The sequence below is a fragment of the Choloepus didactylus genome, chromosome 24 (assembly GCF_015220235.1).
Source record: "Choloepus didactylus isolate mChoDid1 chromosome 24, mChoDid1.pri, whole genome shotgun sequence".
NCBI lineage: Eukaryota > Metazoa > Chordata > Mammalia > Pilosa > Megalonychidae > Choloepus > Choloepus didactylus.
The window spans coordinates 1,012,822-1,036,446 of record NC_051330.1 but is presented as its reverse complement, the minus strand read 5'-3'; the positions used below and the strand labels follow the sequence as shown (position 1 = coordinate 1,036,446).

General features: G+C 45.4%; 1 protein-coding gene across 1 annotated transcript in view; it reads left to right on the top strand.

The window, feature by feature from the left end:
* Positions 1-23,625, top strand: part of MAML1 (mastermind like transcriptional coactivator 1) — a 43,240-nt gene that overhangs the window by 9,118 nt on the left and 10,497 nt on the right. The window contains exon 2 of the mRNA XM_037817649.1: positions 21,947-23,341. Within this exon, the coding sequence (XP_037673577.1) occupies positions 21,947-23,341 (1,395 nt within the window). The remainder of the gene's footprint in view (positions 1-21,946; positions 23,342-23,625) is intronic.

Here is a 23,625-nt window from a genome sequence, read left to right as displayed (position 1 = left end):
TGACTTGCTTGGGCCAATGAGGTATTGATGAGGGACATAAGAGAATATGCTGTATCCGTGAAACAAGTATTGAAAAGCATTCAGAAAACAAGAACTTGGAAGTTAAAATATACATGAAGTATTATCTCTACAAAACATATATATGAAAAAATGAGTAAATGTCCCCCAAAATGAATAAAGAGAAATAGATAGAAAATAGAAGAGTAAAAAAAAAATTGGAGAACCAGTGTCCAACATTTGAATAATAGAAGTTACAGAAAGAAAGAAAGCAGGGTAGGAAATGATAAATAATTCTAGAACTATTTCCAGAATTGAAGGCCATGCGTTGCCAGACTAAAAGGGCACACTGTGTCCAGCCCTAGGGAGGAAAATAGACCCTACTGTTCATGCCGTTCAGAACACTGGGCTTAAATAGAAGGTTCTGCAGGCCTCTGGGTGGGGAGTGCATAGATCGAGATCACATTTCAATAGCAGGTCTTTGGACATCACCGCAGCAGTATAGGAGGCAAGAGGACAGTGGAACGAAGGAAAATGATTAATACCCATTGCTTTCCACCTAGCAAAACGATAGAACAAGAACGAGTGTAAGATGAAGTCATCTTCAGAGAGTAGAGGTTTAAAAACTGTAACTGTCACACATACCTTCTAAAGGCCACTGGGACATGCTCCGGGAAATGGGAAGAGGAGGGCAGGGGATCCAGGAGACTGGGCACAGAGAAGTGAGAAGGGAGTCCCTTGGGGTGGGGCGTAGGCTGGCGGGAGGACAGCTCTGCACCCGCCGTGGGGTCGCCTGAGCCGGGTGGCAGCGGTGGGACCCAGCAGGCAGGCGTCGCCCCGAAAACCCCAGCTCCAAGGCACAATTCCCGGGGTTCTCACCAGGACTTAGCTTGTCCTTTTGTTTTGTTTTGTTTTGTTTTTCTCAGTTGTGTTTTTTTTTTATTTAAACTCTTTATTTTGAAATACTTTCAAATTTACAGCAACAGTTACAAAAACAATACATACCCTTCACAGAGAATTCCAACATACCCTGTTATCCACCAATCTTGACACTTTGCCACATGTGCCAAATCATTCTATCCACCCATCCATCAGTCTGTCAGTCCATCTGTCTGTCTGGCAGTCCATTTATGAATCCATTTGCTGAACACTTGATTGTTTGTTGTATACATCATGCTCACTTAACAGTTACAACTGTCAGGTACATTTCCTTAGAACAAGGTTATTCACTTATGTAACCACCTTAAGGGCAGTTACCAAGTTCAAGAAATTTGATATTGTTACAAAGCTTAGTCTGTATCCCAATTTTTTTCATATGTTCATGTGATGTCCTTTTGTACCTTCTCCCTTCCTTTGTTAGATCCCATCCAGAATGATGTGTTGCCTTGAATTGTCATTGCTTCCTAAGTTGTTCTTCCTTATTTTTTCTGTAATTGTGACTTATGTACAACTTCAGCTTTCCCATCTCAGCCACTCCCAGGCGTACATTCTGTGGAATAATTCACATTCACTGTGTGGTAGTACCCTCACTACCTGCCATCACTAAAACGTTCCCATCTCCCCAGCACACACAAACCCTACATTCGTTTCACGTTAACTTCCCCTCCCCCGACAGCCTGTGCTCTTAATTTCTGTCTCTATGAATTTGCATATTCTCCGATATTTTATTTGTGGTTACCAACTGACTTGAATTTAACATCTTAAATCTGTAACAATTTTGCTTTGATAGCAACTTAATTTCAGTAATACATACAAACTGTATTCCTAAATCTCTCTGTGGCTCCCCTTCTACCTTTATGTAGTTCTTGTCACGAATTACACGTTTATACATTGTGGCTCCCAAACCACTCATTTCTCATTACATCTTATGCATTGGTTGTTTTAGATCCTATAGGAAGTAAAAAGTCGAGTTACAAACTAAAAATGCAGTAGTACTGGCGTGTACATTGACCCTGTCATTACCGTTACCGGAGATCTTGATTTCTTCCTGGGGCTTCAGTCTATTGTCTAGAACCCTTTGCTCTCAACCTGCAGAACTCTCTCTAGCTTCTCTTGTAGGGCTGGTCTAGTGATGTTTGTTTGTCTGGGTATGTATTAATCCTCCCACTTTTTTTTTTTTTAATTAGAGAAGTTATAGGTTTACAGAAAATACAGGATTCCTACATGCCCCACTTCACATATGCAGTTTTCTCTATTAACATTTTGTGTTTATGTGGTCCTTGGTACAATTGATTTAAAAATATAATAATTATACTATTAACTATATAGTTCATAGTTTACATTAGAGTTCATTGTATTGTACAGCCCTGTGCTTTTTAAAAATTTTATTTTAACATACATACAACCTAAAATTTCCATTTCTACTCACATTCAAATACATAATTCCATAGTGTTAATTACATTCACAGTGTTGTGCTACCATCACTACTGTCTATTACCAAAACTTTCCCATCACCCCAGACAGAAACTCTGTACCAAGTAAGCACTAACTCCCCATTCCCTGTGTCCACTCTGCCCCTGGTAACCTGTATTTCACTTTCTGACTTTTTGAATCTGTTAATTCTAATTATTTCATTTCAGTGAGAGCGTGCAATATTTGTCTGGCTTATTTACCTCAATATGATGTCCTCAGGGTTTATCCATGTTCTAACATGTGCCAAAACGTCATTCCTTTTTACAGCTGAATAATATTCCTTTGCATGTTTATACCACAGTTTGTTTTTAGCCCTTCATCTGGTGATGGGCATGTGGGTGGCTCCCATCTTTTGGCAATTGGGAATAAAGGTGCTAGGAACATCAGTGCAGATATCTCTTTGAGTCTCTGCTTTCAATTATTTTTGGCATATAACTGGAAGTGGGATTGATGGGTCATATGGACATTCTGTACTTAAACTTTCTGAAGAAATGCTCTACTTCTCAATATTTTTTATATCGATTACCTGTTGTGATGATAATATATTGGGTTAAATAAAATTCATTATTCACTTTACCTGTTTCTTTTTACTTTTAATGGGACTGCTAGAAAACTTTAAATTACATATTTGGCTCGCATTTGTGGGTAACTTTAAATTACATATTTGGCTCGCATTTGTGGGTGACTCTGTATTTCCATTGTCAGTGCTGTGGTGGTAATAGGCAAGTTTGTACTATATTCAGTTTAACACTAAAGCTGTATTGGACTGGGATGGAGGAGGATTAGCGGAGCTGTAAGAACAGTTATGAGGCAGTAGTGAGGTGCTTCCCAGCAACCCCAGGAAGGAACTCTTACTCCCAACCCTGTTTTTATTAGATGAGGGACCAAAGCTTTGAAATGTTAAGTAATTTGCCTGTGAGCGCACTGCCCTTAAGCAGTGCTACCAGAACTCAAACCAGGTCTAGCTGTGCTCTCAGCACTCCGCTACATGGGATTACAGTAGGACACAAGGGAAAAGGTGGGTGGCACTAAACATTTGTCAAGGCTTAGGGGAAGAGAGAACCGGAAAGAGGGTTGCAAGTGGAAAATAGAGAACATGAGTGGTAACGGAATGAACAAGGACCTTGAAGAGATGGATTGGGTGGGGGCAGGAGAGAGAACCCAGGTGGGGCGGGGGTTGGATTTAGACAGTGTGCTGGTTTGGAGATGGTTAGGTACCTCAGAAAGGCCATGGTTTTTTTTTGTTGTTGTTGTTTGTTTTATTCTGTTTTGATTTGTTTTAAGGCCATGTGTTTTTTTTTTAATTCGGTTTTATTGAGATACATTCACATACCATACTATCATTCATGGTATTCAATCAGCTGTTCACAGTACCATCATACAGTTGTGCATTCATCACCCCAATCTATTTTTTTGAACATTTTCTTATACCAGAAAAAGTAAACATAAAAAATAAAAGTAAAAAAGAACACCCAAATCACCCCTGCTCCCACCTTATTTTTCATTTAGTTTTTGTCCCCATTTATCTACTCATCCGTCCATACACTGGATAAAGGGAGTATGATCCACAAGGCTTTCACAGTCACACTGTCACCCCTTGTAAGCTACATTGTTATACAATCATCTTCAAGAGTCAAGGCTACTGGGTTGGAGTTTGGTAGTTGCAGGTATTTACTTCTAGCTGTTTCAGTACATTAAAACCTAAAAAGTGTTATCTATATAGTGTGTAAGAATGTCCACCAGAGTGACCTCTCAACTCCATTTGAAATCTCTCAGCCACTGAAGCTTTTTGTTTCATTTCTCATCCCCCTTTTGGTCAAGAGGATGTTCTCAATCCCATGATCTCGGGTCCAAATTTATCCTCAGGAGTCATGTCCCACGTTGCCAGGGAGATTTACACCCCTGGGAGTCAGGTCCTGTGTAGCGGGGAGGGCAGTGAGTTCACCTGCAGCGCTGGGTTAGCTGGAGAGAGAGAAGGCCATGTTCTTTTAATCTGTCCCTGTGGGTGCAGACCTATTGGGAGTGGGACCTTTTGTTTAGATTATTCCAATTGAGGTGTGACCCACCCATTCAAGGTGGGCCTTAATCCCCTTGCTGGAGTCCTTTATGAGAGGATAAAAGATGAAATTCAGAGATCTTGGAGAAGCTAAGAGATGAAATCCAGAGTTTGCCCCAGGAAAAGCAAGCAAAGATCCACAGGAGCTGAGAGAGAGAGCCACTGAGACCAGAACCCAGGAGAGAAGGACCATAAGATGCTGCCATGTGCCTTCTCATGTAACAGAGGAACCGTGGATGCCAGCAGCCTTTCTTCAGGGAGGGCATCCTCTTGTTGATGCCTTAATTTGGACATTTTCACAGCCTAAGAGCTGTAAATTGTAACTTAATAAATCCCCATCATAAAAGCCAATCCATTTCTGGTGTATTGCATTTTGGCAGCTTTAGCAAACCAGAACAGAAAGGAAGGGCCATAGCTCCTACATGCACAGAGTCCCTCATTTAATTCAGAACTTCTGTAAACGGAAGATCGCAGTGTTTATGTTTTCAGTAGATGTCGTGATACATCTTATTTTCATATGCCTGAGTAGCATTCATAGAATTTGAGAGGTCCAAAGGATTTTAAAGATAGCTGTTCAACCAAACAGTAATTATCTGCTGCTTTTTTAATGGCTCAAGTCTATTCTAAAATAACCCTCCTTTGATGCTGTCTGGCTACCACCAGTCTCTCTCCTCTCCCCACCCTCTTTTTTTAAGTAACATCTTTCTCAAGATGTAAATCACATATCATCCAGTTTACCTATTTAGGTGAAAATTCAGTAGTTTTGTATATATTCAGAGTTGTGCCCCTATCACCACAATCAATATTAGAACATTTTCATCATTCCAGAAAGAAACCCTGCATCTTTTAGCCATCACCCCTCAACCCCCAGCTCCCATCCCTACTCAACTACTAATTTACTTTCTCTGTCTTTTTGCCTTTTTTTTTTTGGCAAGTTTCTTATTTACTCTAGTGCCTGATACAATGTGTTGTACTTTTAAGTTAATAAATAAAAGGGTAGGCGCTCAGATTTTTTGTCCATGAAGTTTCTGGAGGTCGTGTCTTACCTTGCCATTGATATTGCCTTAATCTGGCTTTAATTTTTGTTGCCTTGATGTGTTTTGTTTTTAAATTAAAGAAGTTGCAGGTTTACAGAAAAATCATGCAAAAAATTCAGGATTCCCATATGCCACTCTATTATTAAAATCTTGCATTAGTTGTTAACAATTCATGAAAATATTTTTATAATTTTACTATTAACTATAGTCCATTGTTTACAGTAGGGTTCACTGTGCTCTACAGTCTCGTGTTGTTTTGCTTTTTAATTTGTATTCTAGTAACATATAAGCAACCTAAAATTTCTCCTTTTAACCACATTCAAAAATATAATTTAGCACTGTTTACAATATTGTGCTACCATCACCACCATCCATTAAAGAAACTTTCCGTCATCCCAAATAGAAACTTTGTATAATTTAAGCACTAACTCCCTATTCCCCAACCCTACCCCATCGCCTGGTAACCTATGTTCTAGATTCTGATGCTGTGGGTTTGCTTCTTCTAACTCTTCCATGCATATGTGATATCGTACAATGTTTCTCCTTTTGTGTCTGGCTTATTTCACTCAACATGATGTCTTCGGGTTCATCCATGTTTTCACATATATCAAAACTTCATTCCTTTTTAATGCTAAATAGTATTCCACTGCATGTATATACCACATTTTGTTTATCCATTCTTCTGTTGATGGACACCTGGGTTGCTTCCATCTTTTGGCAATTGTGAATAATGCCACTATGAACCTTGGTGTGCGTGCAAGTATCTGTGCAAGTCCCTGCTTTCAGTTCTTTTTGGTATATCCCTAGAAGTGGGATTGCCAGGTCATATGGTAATTCTGTACTTTGCCAAACTGTCTTCCATGGCAGCTGCACCATTTTACATTGCCATCAGCAATGAATGAGTGATCCTATTTCTCCACATCTTCTCTGACACTTACAATTTTCCATTTTTAAATAGTAGCTATTGTAGTAGGTGTGAAATGATATCTCATTCTGGTTTTGATTTGTTATTTCCTTAATACCAAATGATGTTGAGCATCTTTTCATATGCTTTTTGTCCATCTGTGTATCTTTGAAGAAATGTCTGTTCAAGTCTTTTGCCCATTTTAAAATTGGGATGTTTGTCTTTTTGTTGTTAAGTTGGAGAATCTCTTTAAATATTCTGGATATTAAACCTTTGTCAGATACGTGACTTCCAAATATTTTCTCTCTTGTGTAGCCTGTCATTTTACTTTCATGATAAAGTCCTTTGATGCTGAAAAGTTTTTAATTTGATGAGGTCCCATTTATCTATTTTTTTCCTTTTGTTGCTTGTGCTTTGGGTGTAAAGTCTTAGAAACCTTTACATAACACAGGGACCTGAAAATGCTTCCCTACATTTTTCTTTATGAGTTTTATAGTTTTGGTACTTATATTTAGGTCTTTGATCCATTCTGAGTTGATTTTTGTATATGGTGTGAGGTAGAGGATCTACCTTAATTCTTTTACATATGGTGATCCAGTTTTCCTAGGACCATTTGTTAAAGAGACTGTTCTTTCCCAGTTGTGTGGTGAAAAATCAGTTGGCTGTAAATATGAGGGTTGATTTCTGAACTCCAATTTGATTCCATTGGTCTGTATGTCTTTTCTTGCGCCAGTACCATGTTGTTTTTGTTTCTGTGGCTTTGTAATAAGCTTTAAGATTGGAGAATGGGAGTCTTCCAACTTTGTTCTTCTCTTTTAAGATCACTATGGCTATTTGGGACCCCTTACTCTTCCACATAAATGTGATGATTGACTTTTCCATTTCTGCCAAGGAGGTTGTTAGAATTTTGATTGGGAGGTGTTGATTCTGTAAATTGCTTTGGGGAAAATTGACCTCTTAACAATATTTAGTCTTCCAATCTATGAACATGGAATGTCCTTCCATTTATTTAGGTCTTTGAATTCTTTTAGCAAGGTTATGTGGTTTTCTGTATACAAGTCCTTTACATCCTTAGTTAGATTTATTCCTAGATATTTGATTCTTTTAGTTGCTATTGTAACTGGATTTTCTTCTGGATTTCTTCTTTAGATTGTTCATGACTTGTGTATAGAAACAGTTCTGATTTTGAAGTGTTGATCTTGCACCCTGCCACTTTGCTGAATTCATTTATTAGCTTTAGTAGCTTTGTTGTGGATTTTTCAGATTTTCTCTATATAGGATCATGTCCTCTGTAAATAAGGGTAAGTTTTACTTCCATTTTGAATGCCTTTTATTTCTTTTTCTTACCTAATTGCTCTGACTAGAGCTTTCTGTGCTGTGTGGAATTTCAGTGATGACGGTGGGTGTCCTTTTCTTGTTCCTGACCCTTTAGGGAAAGCTGTCAATCTTTCACCATTAAGTATGATGTTAGCTGTGGGTTTTTCATATGTGCCCTTTGTCGTGTTGAAGAAGTTGCCTTAGATTACTGGTTTTTGCTGTGTTTTTTACCAAAAAGGGTGTTGAATTTTGTCAGATGTCTTTTCTTCATCAATTGAGATGGTCATGTGGTTATTTTCCTTCATTCTGTTAATGTGGTGTATTATATTAATTAATTTTCTTATGTTGAAACACCCTTGCATACCTGGGATACATCCCACTTGATCGTTGTGTATAATTCTTTTACTGTGCTGTTAGATTCGGTTTGCTAGTATTTTGCTGAGGATTTTGCATCTATATTCATTAGAGAGATTGGTCTATAATTTTTTCTTGTGGTTATCTTTATCAGTCTTTGGTATAAGAGTGCTGTTAGCTTCTTAGAATGAATTAGGAAGTATTCCTTCCTCTTGAATTTTTTGAAAGAGTTTAAGCAGGATCAGTGTTAATTCTTGAAATGTTTGGTAAATTTCACCAGTGAAGCCATGTGGTCCTGGGATTTTCTTTGTTGGGAGATTTTTGATTACTGATTTCATCTCTCTTTACTAGTTACTGGTTTGTTGAGAACTTTTATTTCTTCTTGAGTCAGTATAGTTAGTTTGTGTGTTTCTAGGAATTTGTCCCATTTCATCTGGGTTATCTAATTTGTTGGCATATGTTGTTCATAGTATCCTCTTTTTTTTTTTAATGGAATTTTGTTGAGATATATTCACACACTGTATAATCCATCCAAGTATACAATCAGTGGCTCATAGTATCATCATATAGTTGTGCATTCATCGCTACAATCAATTTTAGAACATTTTCCTTACTCAAAAATAAAGAAAAAAATAAAAAAAGAACACCCTAAACATCCCAAACCCATTAGCCCCGGTATTATTTATATATTTTTGTGTTTATTTTACTGCTCGTCTGCCCATACAGTGGATAAAGGGAGTGTCAGTCACAGGGTTTTCACAGTCACACGGTCGCACGATAAAAGCTAAATGATTATACAATCATCAAGAATCAAGGCTACTGGATTACAGTTCAACAGAATCAGGTATTTCCTTCTAGCTATTCTAATACATTAGAAACTAAAAAGGAATATCTATATAATGCATAAGAATAACCTCTGGAATGACCTCTCAATTCCATTTGAAATCTCTTAGCCACTGAAACTTTATTTTGTTTCATTTCTTTTCCCCCTTTTGGTCAAGAAGGCTTTCTCAATCCCATGATGCCAGGGCCAGGCTCATCCCTGGGAGTTATGTCCCACATAGAGGGGAGGATGGTGAGTTTATTTGCAGAGTTGGATGGGAGAGAGAAGCCACATCTGAGCAACAGAAGAGGTTCTTTGGGGGTGACTCTTAGGCATAATTTCATGTAGGCTTAGCTTGTCCTTTGCAGAAATAAGTTTCATAAGGGCAAGCCCCAGGATCGAGGGCTTGACTTATTAAATTGGGAGTCCCTGATGTTTGCAAGAATATCAGGAATTCCCCAGGTAGGGAAGTTTAATATTTCCACATTTTCCCCTAGTCCCTCAAGGGGACTTTGCAAACACTTTTTTATTTTCTGCCCCAAATATTCTGGGGTGTATGGGGGTATTACATTAAACTGTACAGAATAACAAGATCTTATTGCCTAATCTAGGTCATAGTATCCTCTTATAGTTCTTTTTATTTCTGTGGGGTCAGTAGTAATGTCACCCTTTTCATTTCTGATTTCCTTTTATCCTCTCTTTCTCCATCAGTCTAGCTAAAATTTGCCAATATTAATGATCTTTTCAAAGAACCAACATCTGGTTTTGTTGATTCTGCCTTTTTTATTCTCTTTTTCATGTATTTCTCATCTCAACTTGGTGATTTCTTTCCTTCTGTTCACTTTGGGTTTAGTTTGCTTTTCTTTTTCCCGTTCCTCCAGATTTGAGGTTAGGTCTCTGATTTGACATCTTTCTTCCTTTTTTTTTTTTTTTTTTTTTATTATATTATTTTATTGTAGAATATAACATATATACATAAAAGGGATAACTTTCCAAGTGCAATTCAACAAGTAGAGAGAAAACTTCAAAGAATATTATAGGTTACAGTTCCACAGTTTCAGTTATTTCCCCATTATGAAATATAACATATATACAAAAAGGGAATAGCTTTCAAAGCATGATTTAACCAGTAGATATATAGGAAATTTTCAAAGTTATTATGGGTTATAGTAACATAGTAACATAGTTCAGTCATTTCCTTATTGTGAAATCTAACCTATACACAAAAAGGTGTACCTTTCAAATTACAAATTAGTAAGTAGCTATAGAACAAGTTTCAAAGGATGCTATGGGTTACAGTTCCACCATTTCAGTTCTTTCCATGTAACTATTCTAATACCTTAGCAACTAAGAAAAAGAAAATTATATAAAGATTCAGTATTCATAATCCTTTGTTAAATTCCTGTCTGCTGCTACCACTTCCTCTAGTTTAATCACTTTCCCGATCTTCAGGGATGACCAGGCAGTTACCACCCTAACTTGTTCATGTTGAAAAGGGGTGTCAACTTTATGAGCAAAACGAACACATCTAGTTGATGTTCTTTTTTTTTTTTTTAATCTTCATTTTATTGAGATACATTCACATACCACGCAGTCATACAAAACAAATCGTACTTTCGATTGTTTACAGTACCATTACATAGTTGTACATTCATCACCTAAATCAATCCCTGACACCTTCATTAGCACACACACAAAAATAACAAGAATAATAATTTAAGTGAAAAAGAGCACTTGAAGTGAAAAAGAACACTGGGTACCTTTGTCTGTTTGTTTGTTTGTTTCCTTCCCCTATTTTTCTACTCATCCATCCATAAACTAGACAAGGTGGAGTGTGGTCCTTATGGCTTTCCCAATCCCATTGTCACCCCTCATAAGCTACATTTTTATACAGTTGTCTTCGAGATTTATGGGTTCTGGGTTGTAGTTTGATAGTTTCAGGTATCCACCACCAGCTACCCCAATTCTTTTTAGTATTTGAATTTTGCCACGTTGATGCCCTGATTTTTTTTTTTATTTCAGTTTTATTGAAATATATTCACATATCATACAATCAACTGTTCACAGTATGATCATATAGTTACGCATTCATCACCACAATCTATTTCTGAACATTTTTCTTACATCAGAAAGAATCAGAATAAGAATAAAAAAAAAAAAAAAGTAAAAAAAGAACACCCAAACCATCCCCCCATCTCACCCTATTTGTCATTTAGTTTTTATCCCCATTTTTCTACTCATCCATCCATACACTAGATAAAGGAAATGTGATCTACATGGTTTTCACAATCACACTGTCACCCCTTGTAATCTACATTATTATATAGTCATCTTCAGGAGTCCAGACTACTGGGTTGGAGTTTGGTAGTTTCAGGTATTTACTTCTAGCTATTCCAATACATTAAAACCTAAGAGGTGTTATCTATATAGTGCATAAGAATATCCACCAGACTGACCTCTTGACTCCATTTGAAATCTCTCAGCCACTGAAACTATTTCATCTCATTTTGTATCCCCCTTTTGGTCAAGAAGATATTAATCCCACGATGCCGGGTCCACATTCCTCCCCAGGAGTCATATCCTGCATTGCCAGGGAGATTTACACTTCTGGGAGTCGGGTCCCACGTAGTGGGGAGGGCAGTGAGTTCACCTGCTGAGGTGGCTCAGTTAGAGAGAGAGGCCACATCCAAGCAACAAAGAGGTACTCGGGGAGACTCTTAGGCACAATTATATGCAAGTTTAGCCTCTCCTTTGCAATAACGAACTTTACAAGGGCAAGTCCCACGATCGAGGGCTCGGCACATCAAACCGCCAGTCCCAATGTTTGTGACAACATCAACACCAGTCCAGGTGAGGAAGTCCAACACTTCTGCACCTTCCCCCAGCTCCTCAGGGGGAGGGGGGACGGGAGGCTGTAAATGTATTTTTTATTCTCTGCCCAAATTACTTTGGGATGTGTCACTGTTTCACTCTAACCTATACCAACCCTCCGCATCTCACTTCCTATTCAGAGTTCCATGTAATCGTGGTGCTCGAACAAACCGACTGTAGAGTTATACTGTTTAGAAAATATAGATCCTGCTCCAAATAGGCAGCTCTTCTCTTGGTCTCACATTGCGTACTATACCTTTTTAATATTTTTAAAATGTTAACTCGGGGGCTTATGGCCTGAGATGTCTGTTAATCTTGAGTTTGTATCCAGGTAGTGATAGCACAGGTTTTCTTGAATGTCAGGAGCTAACAAAACCAAGCAAACCTAAACAGAAAACACCTGGCAGTCTCTGCGTACTGGCTTTCCTTCAGCGTCCCACCCTCCTGTCTAGCAGGTCAGCCCAAGGCGAAGGCAGAGTGCGGGGCGCCCCCGTCTGCTGTGGGCCTGTGTCTCGTCTTGGACTTTTGCTTGCTGTAGCCTTAGGATTTCCCTGTTCACAGGAATTTAAATACCCTCTCAGCCACCCAGGAAGCTGACCTTCTCCCTCCTGTGTGTTCCTCTGCAGGACTTGAAGCAGGTAAGCCGTGGCCCCTGGCAGCCCGACCCCTTTGTTTCTTACTCTGCTTTCGCTGTCCTTGAGCCGCCTTGGCCAGGAGGTCAGGCTCTGGGCTGGAGCATGTGGAGAGACGTTTCCCAGGTCCGTCTTTCTTAGCGGGAACAAGGCCGCGGACCCACCGAAGAGCCTGGCGGGCTCAGGGCTGCTCTCCCGAGGCTCTCCAGAGCTGCGCTTTCTTGGCCTGGCACCTGCCTAGTGAATGCAGCCCTTACCTGTCCTCCTGAGCTCTGAGGAAGTGTACTGTCTTTCAGTCTCCTCTTTGTCCAGGGTGGGTGGGACCATGGCCGTCCCCAGAGCGGGCCCCCCGTAATCTGCAGTAGCTAATCAGAAGCAGTGCTCAGCAGTTGGCTTTTGGGGAGCTATGTCTTTGTGTCTCACCCTCGCACCAGGTTCCTGCAGCAGGGGCCAAGTGTGAGTGACAGCCATGAGACGGGGGCTGGGCGGAAGTAGCCCCTGCCTGCAGAGTGCAGCCCGTTGGCATTCACCGTGATTTACCAGCCTCTCCTGCCCACTCTTCCCTGGGTGCTGCACCCTGTTCACTGGGTGCCGGAGTTTCAGAACACTTGACTCAGGCACTTCCTGCCTGTTGAATAGTTGCTCTGGTGGAGGGACTGATTCCTGGAGCTTCCTGCTCCTCCATCTTCCCAATCCTGTCCCTCTTCTCCCTTTTTAAACTGGACTTGGGAAAGAACGATCCACACTCATCTCTGCTCACCTCCTGCTTCCTTTTCAGTTGGCCTCTGATTGCCAGATCAATAGACACGTTCCCTTTTTATCATTGTGGACCTTTCCGATGCCTTTAACCCGTCACACCTAAGCTTCTGCTCTGCGTCTGTGTCTCCAGGTGCCTCCAGATTCTCCCGGCCCTTGTCTTTGACGTGGGCCCTCTCACCTGCCCCTTGGCCGTCTTCCCACCCTCTGCAGTGGTGGGGTCCTCTCCTGGTTTCAGCTGCACGCCCTGCTGATGGCTGCCTTCCCCCGGACCTCAGACAGCGTTGTTCCCTGCCTCTTGGCATTATCTGCATGTCCCACAGTCACCTCACGCTTTCCGTGCCTAAAACTATGACTGTAAAAGTGGTGGGTTCTCTGCCTGATGGACACAAATGACCAATTCCTGAGACTTCAGGGTTTCAGAGGGAGGAGTTTATTGCCAAGCATGAAAAAGGAGCACAGAGGCAGTGATTCTGAGAGTTTTGTCGTATCAAGAGACAGGCAGGTTTTAGGATAAATGGCTCAAGGTGACAAGGTTAGAGATGATCTAATTATTGAGCAAGGGCAGATTAGTTACACGCTTCATCACAGAATGTGTGTAAGAAGGTGGCAGCCTTAATACGATGATGGATGTGATTTTTAGTGTTCTGATGAGGTATGGGTCACTTATAAGTTAAGGTTTTAGTTACTGCACATGACAGGCAGGCCAATTTTGGTTAGATCCAGCTTTGTCTAGTAAGACAGCTTAGGAATTGGGGTGGGTTAGTTCTGGCTGACTCAAGTTCCTTCGTTAATTAACGTTAAGGGACTGTCTCGTGATCACAAGACTTCAGAGTTGTAAAACAACATAAAGGGGTCAGTTACGTGTTATCACAAGGCCTTTACAATCATAAGGTTAGGATACAGTCATCAAAGATCAAGGCATCTGGGTACAGTTCAGTGAGTTTCAGTAGATTTGGGTTTTTACTTGTGGCTATTCCGTAATACACTAGTAAAAAGGCATCCATGTAATGATTCAGTAATCATAATCATTTATTGACGACTTCTCAGTTACAAAACTGAACTCATCCCCTCCTCCCAAAAAAACACAAGCAAACCTGCTTCTCCTTTATTTTCAGTCTGTCCCATGTACCCAAACTTCAGATAGAAACAACTTCTAATATAAAACCAGTCTGCAGTACCTGCTGAATTTACTTCCGCTCGGAAGTCCATCTCTTCCTTCCCACTCTCATGGTCCAGTCCACATCTGTTTTACTTGGTCACTCTGACTCTCCACACATCCACTGTGGAGATCTTACAAAAATGCAAATCTGACCCCATCTGCTACAGTCCCTCGAATGGCTTCTGTTAAAATGACGGTCAGCACAGCGTCACCCTTAAGTGTTTGTGAGGGGAAAAAAAAATGAATCTCATCAAGCCTCTACCACTTAGCAGGAAGTTGAGAATATAGAAAGAAGATCTTGAAAAGGACACCATGGGATGTAATCAGCCAACTGTAGAAGGCAAGAAATTCTACAGGACACAAGGTTCAGCTTCCTTGAGAAATGAGTGCAAGAGACAAAAAAGGAGAGAAGAGGGCACTATAATGTGTTAAAAGAGTCTTATGAGCTGGTCAGCTATATGCAGCGTGTTGGATTCTGAAGTGAATAACCTATCTGTAAAAATAGTTGGATTTTTTTAAACATTCAGTGATGATGATGTGATTTTTCTAAAGAGCATTTATATTTTTGAGATACATACTGAAATATTTGAGGAGAAATGTGTGATTCCTAGATTAGCCCATAGAGCAGGTAGGGTGCGAAGGAAAGAGGATTGGCTGTGAGTTGTTTGGGTTGGGCAGTGGGTACATGGAAGTTCATTGTACTGTTCTTGTTATTTTGTGTAGCAAAATTTCCCATTAAAAAAAAAGTTGTGTTATTGTGGAACCACATTCCATAATGAAAGGGTGGGAGTTTTTTTGTTTGTTATAAAAAGATGTTGATGAGACAGAGAAATTTGAGCACTGATGGGATCTAATGTGATGATAAAAATTATTATTGTTTTGGTTATGATGATGATACTGTGATGTTATACACAGACATTTTTTAAGAGCTCTTATTTCTTAGCGATGCATACTAAAGTATCTGTGGATTGAATGATATGTTGCCTAGGGTTTGTTTTTAAAATAATGCAGGTTGGGCGAATAGGGAGGTAGAAGCGAATCAAAATTGGCCAAATACTGCTGGTTGTTAAAGTTGGATGATTTTGACAATTTTGAAATTGTCCGTCAGTGATATTTGGGACCATCGTGGTCTGTTCCTGCTTCCCTTCAGCCTCCTCTTTCAGTGCTCCCGGCTGTGCCCTTTGCACTGCAGCTCCTGACTCCCTGGGTTCTTTCCTCCTTGCCTCCCCCGTCCCCCGTCCACGCCCACTCCGGCTGACTGCTGCAGCCCAGCCTCTGCCTCTCAGCCTGGGTGGCTCAGATGCTGCCTTCTACAGGAAGTCCTCCAGCCATTCCCACGCTCCCCTCCTGCCTTCCTCCAGAATGATCTGGGCCTGCCTCCTTGGCTTCGGGAGCAGGAACGATGTGCTGTTTGTCTGCTTATCCCCTGTGCCTGGTGCCCTGCCTAGAATATAATAAAAACCTAGTGAGTGTTTGAATAATGACTTGTCCTCTGTTTGCCATGATTTTATGCACAGCCTGTAGGAGGACTGCCTGAAAGCCTGAGGGCATCTCCTTAGAGCATCTAACCTAGCACCTTCTTTTTTTTCTTTTTTTTATACATTTATTCTTGTGAAATTTAGCATACACACATAACAGTACAATTTAGCAAGTACTTAGCAAATTTCAAAGAATGTTATGGGTTATCTTTCCACAATTTCAGTTATTTCCTTATTGTGAAATATACGTACAGAAAGGTAATAACTTTCAAAGTACAATTTAACAAATAGTTATATAGGTAATTTCAAAGAATGTTATGGGTAACAGTTCCACAGTTTCTGTTCTTTCCTTAGTGTGAAATATATGATATATAGAGAAAGGTGATAGCTATAAAGCAAATTTCAAAGAAGGTTATCGGTTACAAATCCACCATTTCAGTTATTTCCTTCTAGCTATTATAATATCCTAACATTTAAAAAATATATATAAAGATTCAGTATACATAATCCTTTGTTAATTCCTATCTTGTCTGTCAGCGCCTTCATTTTACACATCAAGAAAGATCCTAATGGATATATGTGTCTTAACTGTGGGCACACAGTGCGTTAGCGACAGCCTGGCCTGTTTTCATGTGCACCAAGCCACCTTCTGAGCTGCGTTTGGGTTCTCAGATTGCTTTTTCTATAGTGAGGAGAATATACTGACTGACTGCCAAATACAAGAATCAGTTTATTTAAGCAGCTTTATTTCTCAGTGTAAGTGAATTTTAACTTTCTGCTTTATAGTGTTGACCCTGAATCATGGAGAAAGAGATTGCATTGTGTTAAATATTCAGAGCCTTGCTTTCATAAATAGTTTAAAAAGCTTTCTATCAGAAGTTGTGATGGCCATGTGATAAAATGACAGAGCTATGTACACACATTGTACCCAGGTCAAATCCCTGGTTTTGATACTGGACTTTGTTCTGGTTTGCTAAGCTGCTAGAATACAACAAACCAGAAATGGGTTGGCTTTTTCAGTGGGGGTTTATTAGTTCACAGTTGTACAGTTCTAAAATCATGAAAATGTCCTAATTAAGGCATCAGGAGGTAGATCCCTTCTCTGAGGAAAGGCTGCTGGTATCTGATTTTCCTCTGTCACGTGGGAAGGCGCATGGCGGTGTCTGCTGTCCCTTCTCTCCTGGGTTCTTGCTCAAAATGGCTCTCAGTTTCTGTGGGTCCTTCTTGCTTCTCCCGGGGCATTTTCTTTGTTGGCTTCTCTGAGCTCTGTCCAAAATGTCTCTGCCTTTTATCCTCCCATAAAGGACTCCAGCAAGGGGATTAAGACCCACCTTGAATGGGTGGGGTCACATCTCCATGGAAACAGCCTAATCAGAAGGTCCCCCCCACAGCAGGTTTGCTCCAGGATTGAATTACAAGGATGTGACTTTCCTGGGGGGCATAACAGATCCAAACCAGCACAGACTATAATTATGCAAAATACAGCCATTGGGGAAGCTGAGTGAGGGTACACAGGGCCTCACTGTACTTATCGTTGCAACTTCATGTGAATCTATAATTATTTCCAGATAAATAATTATATATGTCTAGGCACCAAAATGTAAAGTTCTCTGTAAAATCTTTATGTGTGTCTTTCCTGTGTGTCCTTGTGATTATCAGTGGATTCATTGGCAAGGAACGGTGCTGATGGAGGCCCTTAGGATTGGCTGCGTGGGGTTGTTTGCCTTGTGACTCGGTGGCCGTTCCAAATGACAAGTAGCGCCTTGCAAGTGAGGATTTTCGGTAAAAGGTTATAGAGTTCTGTGATGCTTTTTCTTTCTCCTTAGTGTTTTGAAAAGTGCTGTTTGTGCCTGTGGTGTGTGGGATTTCGTCCTGACACAGCCAGTTTTTCTGGTGACGGCACCTCGGCTGGCTGTGCTTGGCCAGGGGAGGGGCTCCTGAAACTCTGGCTCACCCTCAGCTGCTGGCACGCACAGGCGCCTTGTCGCTTCACCCGGGACGCCGGGGTTAGCGGGGCTGGGGGGCCGCCTGACGGGTGCGGGTGGCATAGACAGACCCCCAGCAGTCACCAAGCTCCTCCCCAGGACCTCCAGAGGCTCCCATGTCAGGAAGCCTCAGGAATTTTCCAGGTTCTTCTGCTGTAAAATAGGAACAGTGGTACTCACCTTCCAGGGTTGTTTTGAAGGTTCAGATCCCAAATTAATTGGGGATAATCAATGCAGGTGCTGAGTGCCCACGAGGCACATTTCCTAAGGAAGGGACTTGTCCCGTTAGCCCTTGGCTCAGACCTGTGTTTTATCAAAGTGACAATTTGCTGCTTGACATGGATTTCTCAGATTTTTCCTCAAATAATTGAAATCTTGAATGTTGCATGAAAATGGATCCACTTTACCTAAAGAGGATCTTTCCTACCACCAGTCAGGGTTCCTGAGGGGTCCTCTGGGTGCCAGGGGAGCTCACGGATAGAGGGAAAGTGAGCATGGCATTAGGTTGAAATTGCTGTATTTAACCATTCCCACCTAAGACAGTTACTATGTGTGTTTCAAGCCGAACTTTGGGGTGTGCCGCAGAGGGGTTGTGGGTGTGCCTGTGAGTCACACCCGTGCCAGGGCAAGGAGCCCTCGGAGGCCAAGCTCGGGACGACGAAGGGGTAGCAGGAGCTGTTGGGTGGCTTTAAGGAGAAGAGTGATGTGGTCAGATTGGCCCTGCAGAAGGCTGACTGTGGCCTGGAATGAAATATAGATTGGGGGAGCGGGTTTGCAACTAGATGAGACTGAAAATAACTGAAGTGAGAGAAGCTGGTGTTGGCGAATCGAGAGAGTGGTGCACTCGAGCCCTGCCGAGGAGGCCGCCACAGTAGGACTGAGCAGGTGCGATGGATACTGGGTGGGTGGGAGTGACAGGCACCGAGATGGGAGCAGGGGGGAGGGACACAAGTCTGGGGCGAAGCTGGCTCAGCTTTGGCACAGAGTGAGTGTGAGGTGTCTGGAATGTGCAAGTGGAGGCACACGGGTAGCTGGAGAGTAGGAATCGAGCTGTGCAGGGCTTGCCCTAGATTCACAGATAGTTGGTGAGTGCTGGGCAGTGTCCTGGTGGGGGGCATCTTTGCTCCCCATTCCAGTGGGGTGGCTGGGCCTGTCCAGTTGAGCGCCTCCCGTGGAGGGAGCAGGACAGAGGGTTAGAGCGGGGGGGAAGGCCTTTGAGGGGTGTGCCAGCCCTGGGAGGTCCGATGGAAGGAGCTTTGCGGGCAGAAGGGAGAGCGCATGCAGGGCCCGAGGCCAGAGTGACGGGAGGGCCGCGAGCGTGGATCGAGGAGGCAGGGGCCGGGGAGGAGGGGGCTCGTCACAGCTGCTGAGGACGGGGGCGACGGATGCAGTCACTCAGCAGCGTGTGCAGAGTGGACAGAGAAGAGGCCTCCAGCGCTCAGAGGGCAGGAGAGGGGGGACCTCAGACAGAGATGACAGGAGAGTGCAGTGGGAGAACACGAGGGGAGACAAGTGTATCAGACAGAGGAAACTGGTGAGTACCAGGTGCGACAGGGAGAGAGACCTCAGGACCGAGAGCGTGGCCGTCAGTGAGCGTGAGGGCCATCGGTGACCTCGGGGAAGGCGAGCCTCCTTCCCTCCTGTCTCTCCTCCTCCCCACTTCTGGTCAGTCGCCTGATGGTGAGGACAGAAGCTGGATCTGTGGACCGGTGCTGATGGGGGGACAGGAGGAGGGAGGAGGAGGAAGAGGGAGCTCCCAGAGCGGTGGGCGGTTGCCAGCGTGCAAGGAGCTGCCCCCGCTGCTGACCAAGAAGGAAGGGCGCAGGTGGCAGGCAGGTGAGACCGGGCCGCGGTCCCACGGGAGCCCCTGGGCGAAGCGCCCTGCGAGTGCACGCGTGGAGCCAGTCCCCCCAGGCCTGCAGCACCCACGCTGTGTGTTCTTGCATGACTTGGACTGTGCCCGGGCTGTTTCCCCGTCCCTGCTGTAAATTCCTGGAGATGCGGCTGCCAGGCCCTTGCATCCCGCCTCCCTGGCAGTGCCCTGCTGGCGGCGCCCGCCCCGCGCCCCTGCCAGCACCATTCCAGTAGCTCCGTGCGCGGTCGGGGAAAGGCCCGGTGTTTCCTCTGGCTGAAGGCAGTCGCTGCTGGAACGCTGAGTGTCCTTTGGAACGCTGTCTGCAGCTGTCTGCATGTGGCTGCAGTTGAAAGAGGGAGTGGTGGCTTTTCTCGGCGTCAGCACAGGGGAGTTTCTGCTTCTCATCACCTGCCTGCTGACTCGTCGAGGGCCTTCACCTCCTACCGTCTTCCCTTCAAGGAAGTGGAAAACGCAGCTCCCAGGGTTGCAGACAGCCGGGCCGGGCGCTGTTGAATGCAGCTTTCCAAAGAGAAAATAGTAGACACAGCAAACGTTCAAAAAAAAAATTGGCTACAGGTTTTTTTCTCCTACCGATTGAGTGGGTACGAATTACCTTCCCCCAGAAGAATCTTTCCAAGCAGTGGACTCCTGAAGGGTCGCCTCTGGAGCTTGGTGCCTTTGCTTTCCCGCCCCGAGGTGGGCGCTGCTGGACAGCGAGTTGTGGTCGGCGGGCGGAGGTGTTCCCTGTCCCCTCCCCACTGGGCTGACGTTCCTCAGTCTCCCTGAGACTGACTTAGGTGCCCACATGTGGACTTACAGAAAGAATGACTCAGCCGGGATTTAGAGTGCTGTGCAGTTGGTTTTATTAACAGTTAGGAAGTGAGGACATCTTGAAGTGCAGTGAAAAGTGAGCGGGGCCGTGAAAGGTTGGGGGGAGCCTTAGAGACTTGAGGTTGGAGGTTGAGGAAGTTGCCTTCCTTGTTCCCTTGCTGCTTGCATGATTGTGCCCAGCGGTCCATTTCCTGCTGAGGACTTGGGGCTGGAGCGGGGTGCATCTGCTCTCGGGGTTCGGGGTGGCCCTTCCCTGCAGCCAGAGGGCAACAGCCCCACCGCAGTCTGTTAGAGATGCTGCTCTCCAGAGCGTTCTCCAGTAGCTCACCGGAGATGCTTAGTGTGAGTGGGAGGGAGGATGGGATCCGGGCGGAGGGTGGCGGTGGGGGAGGAGCATGTGTGTTGGGAGGGTGCGAGCAGGCTCATCTGGCGGTGGAGGTGGAGAAGGCGTAGAGAGAGAGCACCTTCCCTCCAACCTGTCCCTTCCCAGTGCCCTTTTCTCTTCAGGAGACTCCCACCCCCGAACTCTCATGGTCTTCACTTCTGTGCCATTGGCACAGGCGTTCTCCTCACTCCGTAGCAGTGTCTGTCCTGGATGGCGGCCAACCTGCGAGGGGCAGGGACTCTGTGAGGAGCAGGGACCACTGGATCTGCCGCTGTGTGGACCCTGTAGGAGGCTGGGTGGATAAACCCAGTGGAGGGGAAACTGGGGAAGCAGAGAATCGGTGGCACAAGACTACCCATGACTGTTTAAATGGATGGTCTGGTAGCAAGTGGGGGGGTTTTGAGAGCTGGTGTTTGGCAGCAGGCAGAGCGCAGGAGCAAGGGATGTGGAGGTGCTTGGGGGACAGTGGGGAGCAGGAGAGAGGGCAGGACCAAAGCCGAGAAGCCGAAGCTTGCATGGCCCGGGAGGACGAGGCCCACCTGAGAAAAGAGGCGCACCAGGGCACGGGGGCCCCGAAAGGCGCTGGGAGGGGTGGGGAGCTGGCCCGTGCCTGAACCTGGAGGCCCCCAACCAGACTGAGAAATGCACTTGTCAGGGCTCCCTCAGTGTAAGCAGCAGAAATCCAAACTAAACGCAAGGAGGACTCTGGGCTCAGGGCCAGGAGAGGCCCGAGGATGTGAGTGTGCTCGGGCACGGTTAGGCCGGGGGCTGAATGTGTCCCCGAGCGTGTCTGCGTAGCCTGGGGCTGCTCTTCCTGCTGTGGCCAGTCTGGGGCCAGCCCTTGGGCAGGATGTGCTCGGGCAGCCTCGGGCTTGTGTCCTGCAGAACGCGCTGCCTTCCAGCTGCTCGCCCTCTGCCTGCTGGAGTGCAAGGGACGGATGGGCCCTTGGGAGTGGCGGCACTGGGGGCTGGGCGGGCGGGTGCTACAGGAGAGCCCTGCGAGGCCGCAGGCCCGGTGGAGTGTGTGTGGTCCCAGAGGGGCTCGAGGCCTGGGCCACGTCCCTCAGTCACTCCTGTCCGTGTTTTCCAGCACCTCCACGATGCGGTGAAGAGGAATCTTGACCGAGCCGCCTCCCCCCAGAACGGTGATCAGAATGGCTACGCGGACCTCTTCTCCGGGCACAAGAAGAGCCGGCGGGAAGCCCCCCTGGGCGTCTCCGTCTCCTCCAACGGGCTGCCCCCAGCCTCCCCTCTTGGCCAGCCGGACAAGGCCCCCGGGGGAGACGCCCTCACGGCCAGTAGGAAGCACCTGCTGGGAGTGGACCCCGTCACCAAGAAGGGTCTGGCTGAGCCGAGCCTCCCCCTGAACGGAGCCGGCCACCCCGGGGAGCCCTTCCCTCTGGGCCTGACTAAGGAGCTGAAGCAGGAGCCCGTCGATGACCTGCCCTGCATGATTGCGGGGGCCGCAGGCTCCATAGCGCAGAGCAACCTCATGCCGGACCTGAACCTCAACGAGCAGGAGTGGAAGGAGCTCATTGAGGAGCTGAACCGGTCGGTGCCCGACGAGGACATGAAGGATCTGTTCAACGAGGACTTTGAGGAGAAGAAGGACCCGGAGGCTTCTGGCTTGGCCACACAGACCCCCCTGGCCCCGGACATCAGTATCAAGACCGAGTTCTCCCCAGCAGCCTTTGAGCAGGAGCAGGGCGGCTCTCCACAGGCAAGGGCCGGGTCTGCGGGCCAGACCTTCCTGGGGCCCGCGTCCGCCCCCGTGAGCACGGCGTCGCCCAGCCTGGGGGGCCCTCAGACAGCCTTCCACACGGCCGGCCAGCCGGGGCTGGAGACTCCCGGTGCAAACCTGATGCCGGCATCGGCCCAGAGTGCACAGCGAGCCCTCTCCAGCGTGGTGCTGCCCGGCCAGGGCACAGGAGGGGGCTCAGAGCTGTCCTCCGCCCACCAGCTCCAGCAGATCGCTGCCAAGCAGAAGCGCGAGCAGATGCTCCAGAACCCCCCGCAGGCAGCCCCAGGCGCAATGGCCACATGGCAGCAGGCGGGGCCCTCCCACAGCCCCCTGGACGTCCCTTACCCTGTGGAGAAGCCTGCCAGCCCTTCCAGCTACCAACCAGACTTTAGTAACTCCAAGCTGCTCGTGATGCCCAGTGTGAACAAGAGTTCCCCGCGGCCTGGCGGCCCCTACCTGCAGCCTGGCCACTTGGGCCTGCTGAGTCACCAGCCGCCCGGCAGCCTGACTCAGAACTCTGCGAGTAGCCAGGGGCCTGTGCTGGGCTACGGCAACACAAAGCCCCTTTCTCACTACAAGGCGGACTGTGGGCAAGGAGGCCCCGCATCTGGCCAGAGCAAGGCCGCCATTATGGCCTACCTGCCGCGGCAGCTGTCCCACCTGAGTAACGAGCAGAGCCCCTTGTTTCTGATGAAACCAAAGCCAGGAACCGTCCCCTTCCGATCTCTCGCTCCACCCAGCCAGGTAAAAGTGCTTCCTGTTCTCTTCTCTGCAGCACGTACCTTCAGAGCTAAACTGAAAGGTCTGAGGTAGTTGTGGGAGCAAACGGCTGCTGTTTGCCTTTAATTGCCTTGGAAATGAAAATTTATAAGCTAATCAGGGGTGATTCTTAATAAACAAAAATAGGGTAAAGTTCCCTAGTATAACTTGATTTTAAGTATACACACATTTGAGGGATAGCTGCATTTAATCCAGTGTCTCTTTCATGTCATACAGTTAAAGTCATTTGTGGCTGTTTTCTTGCAGTG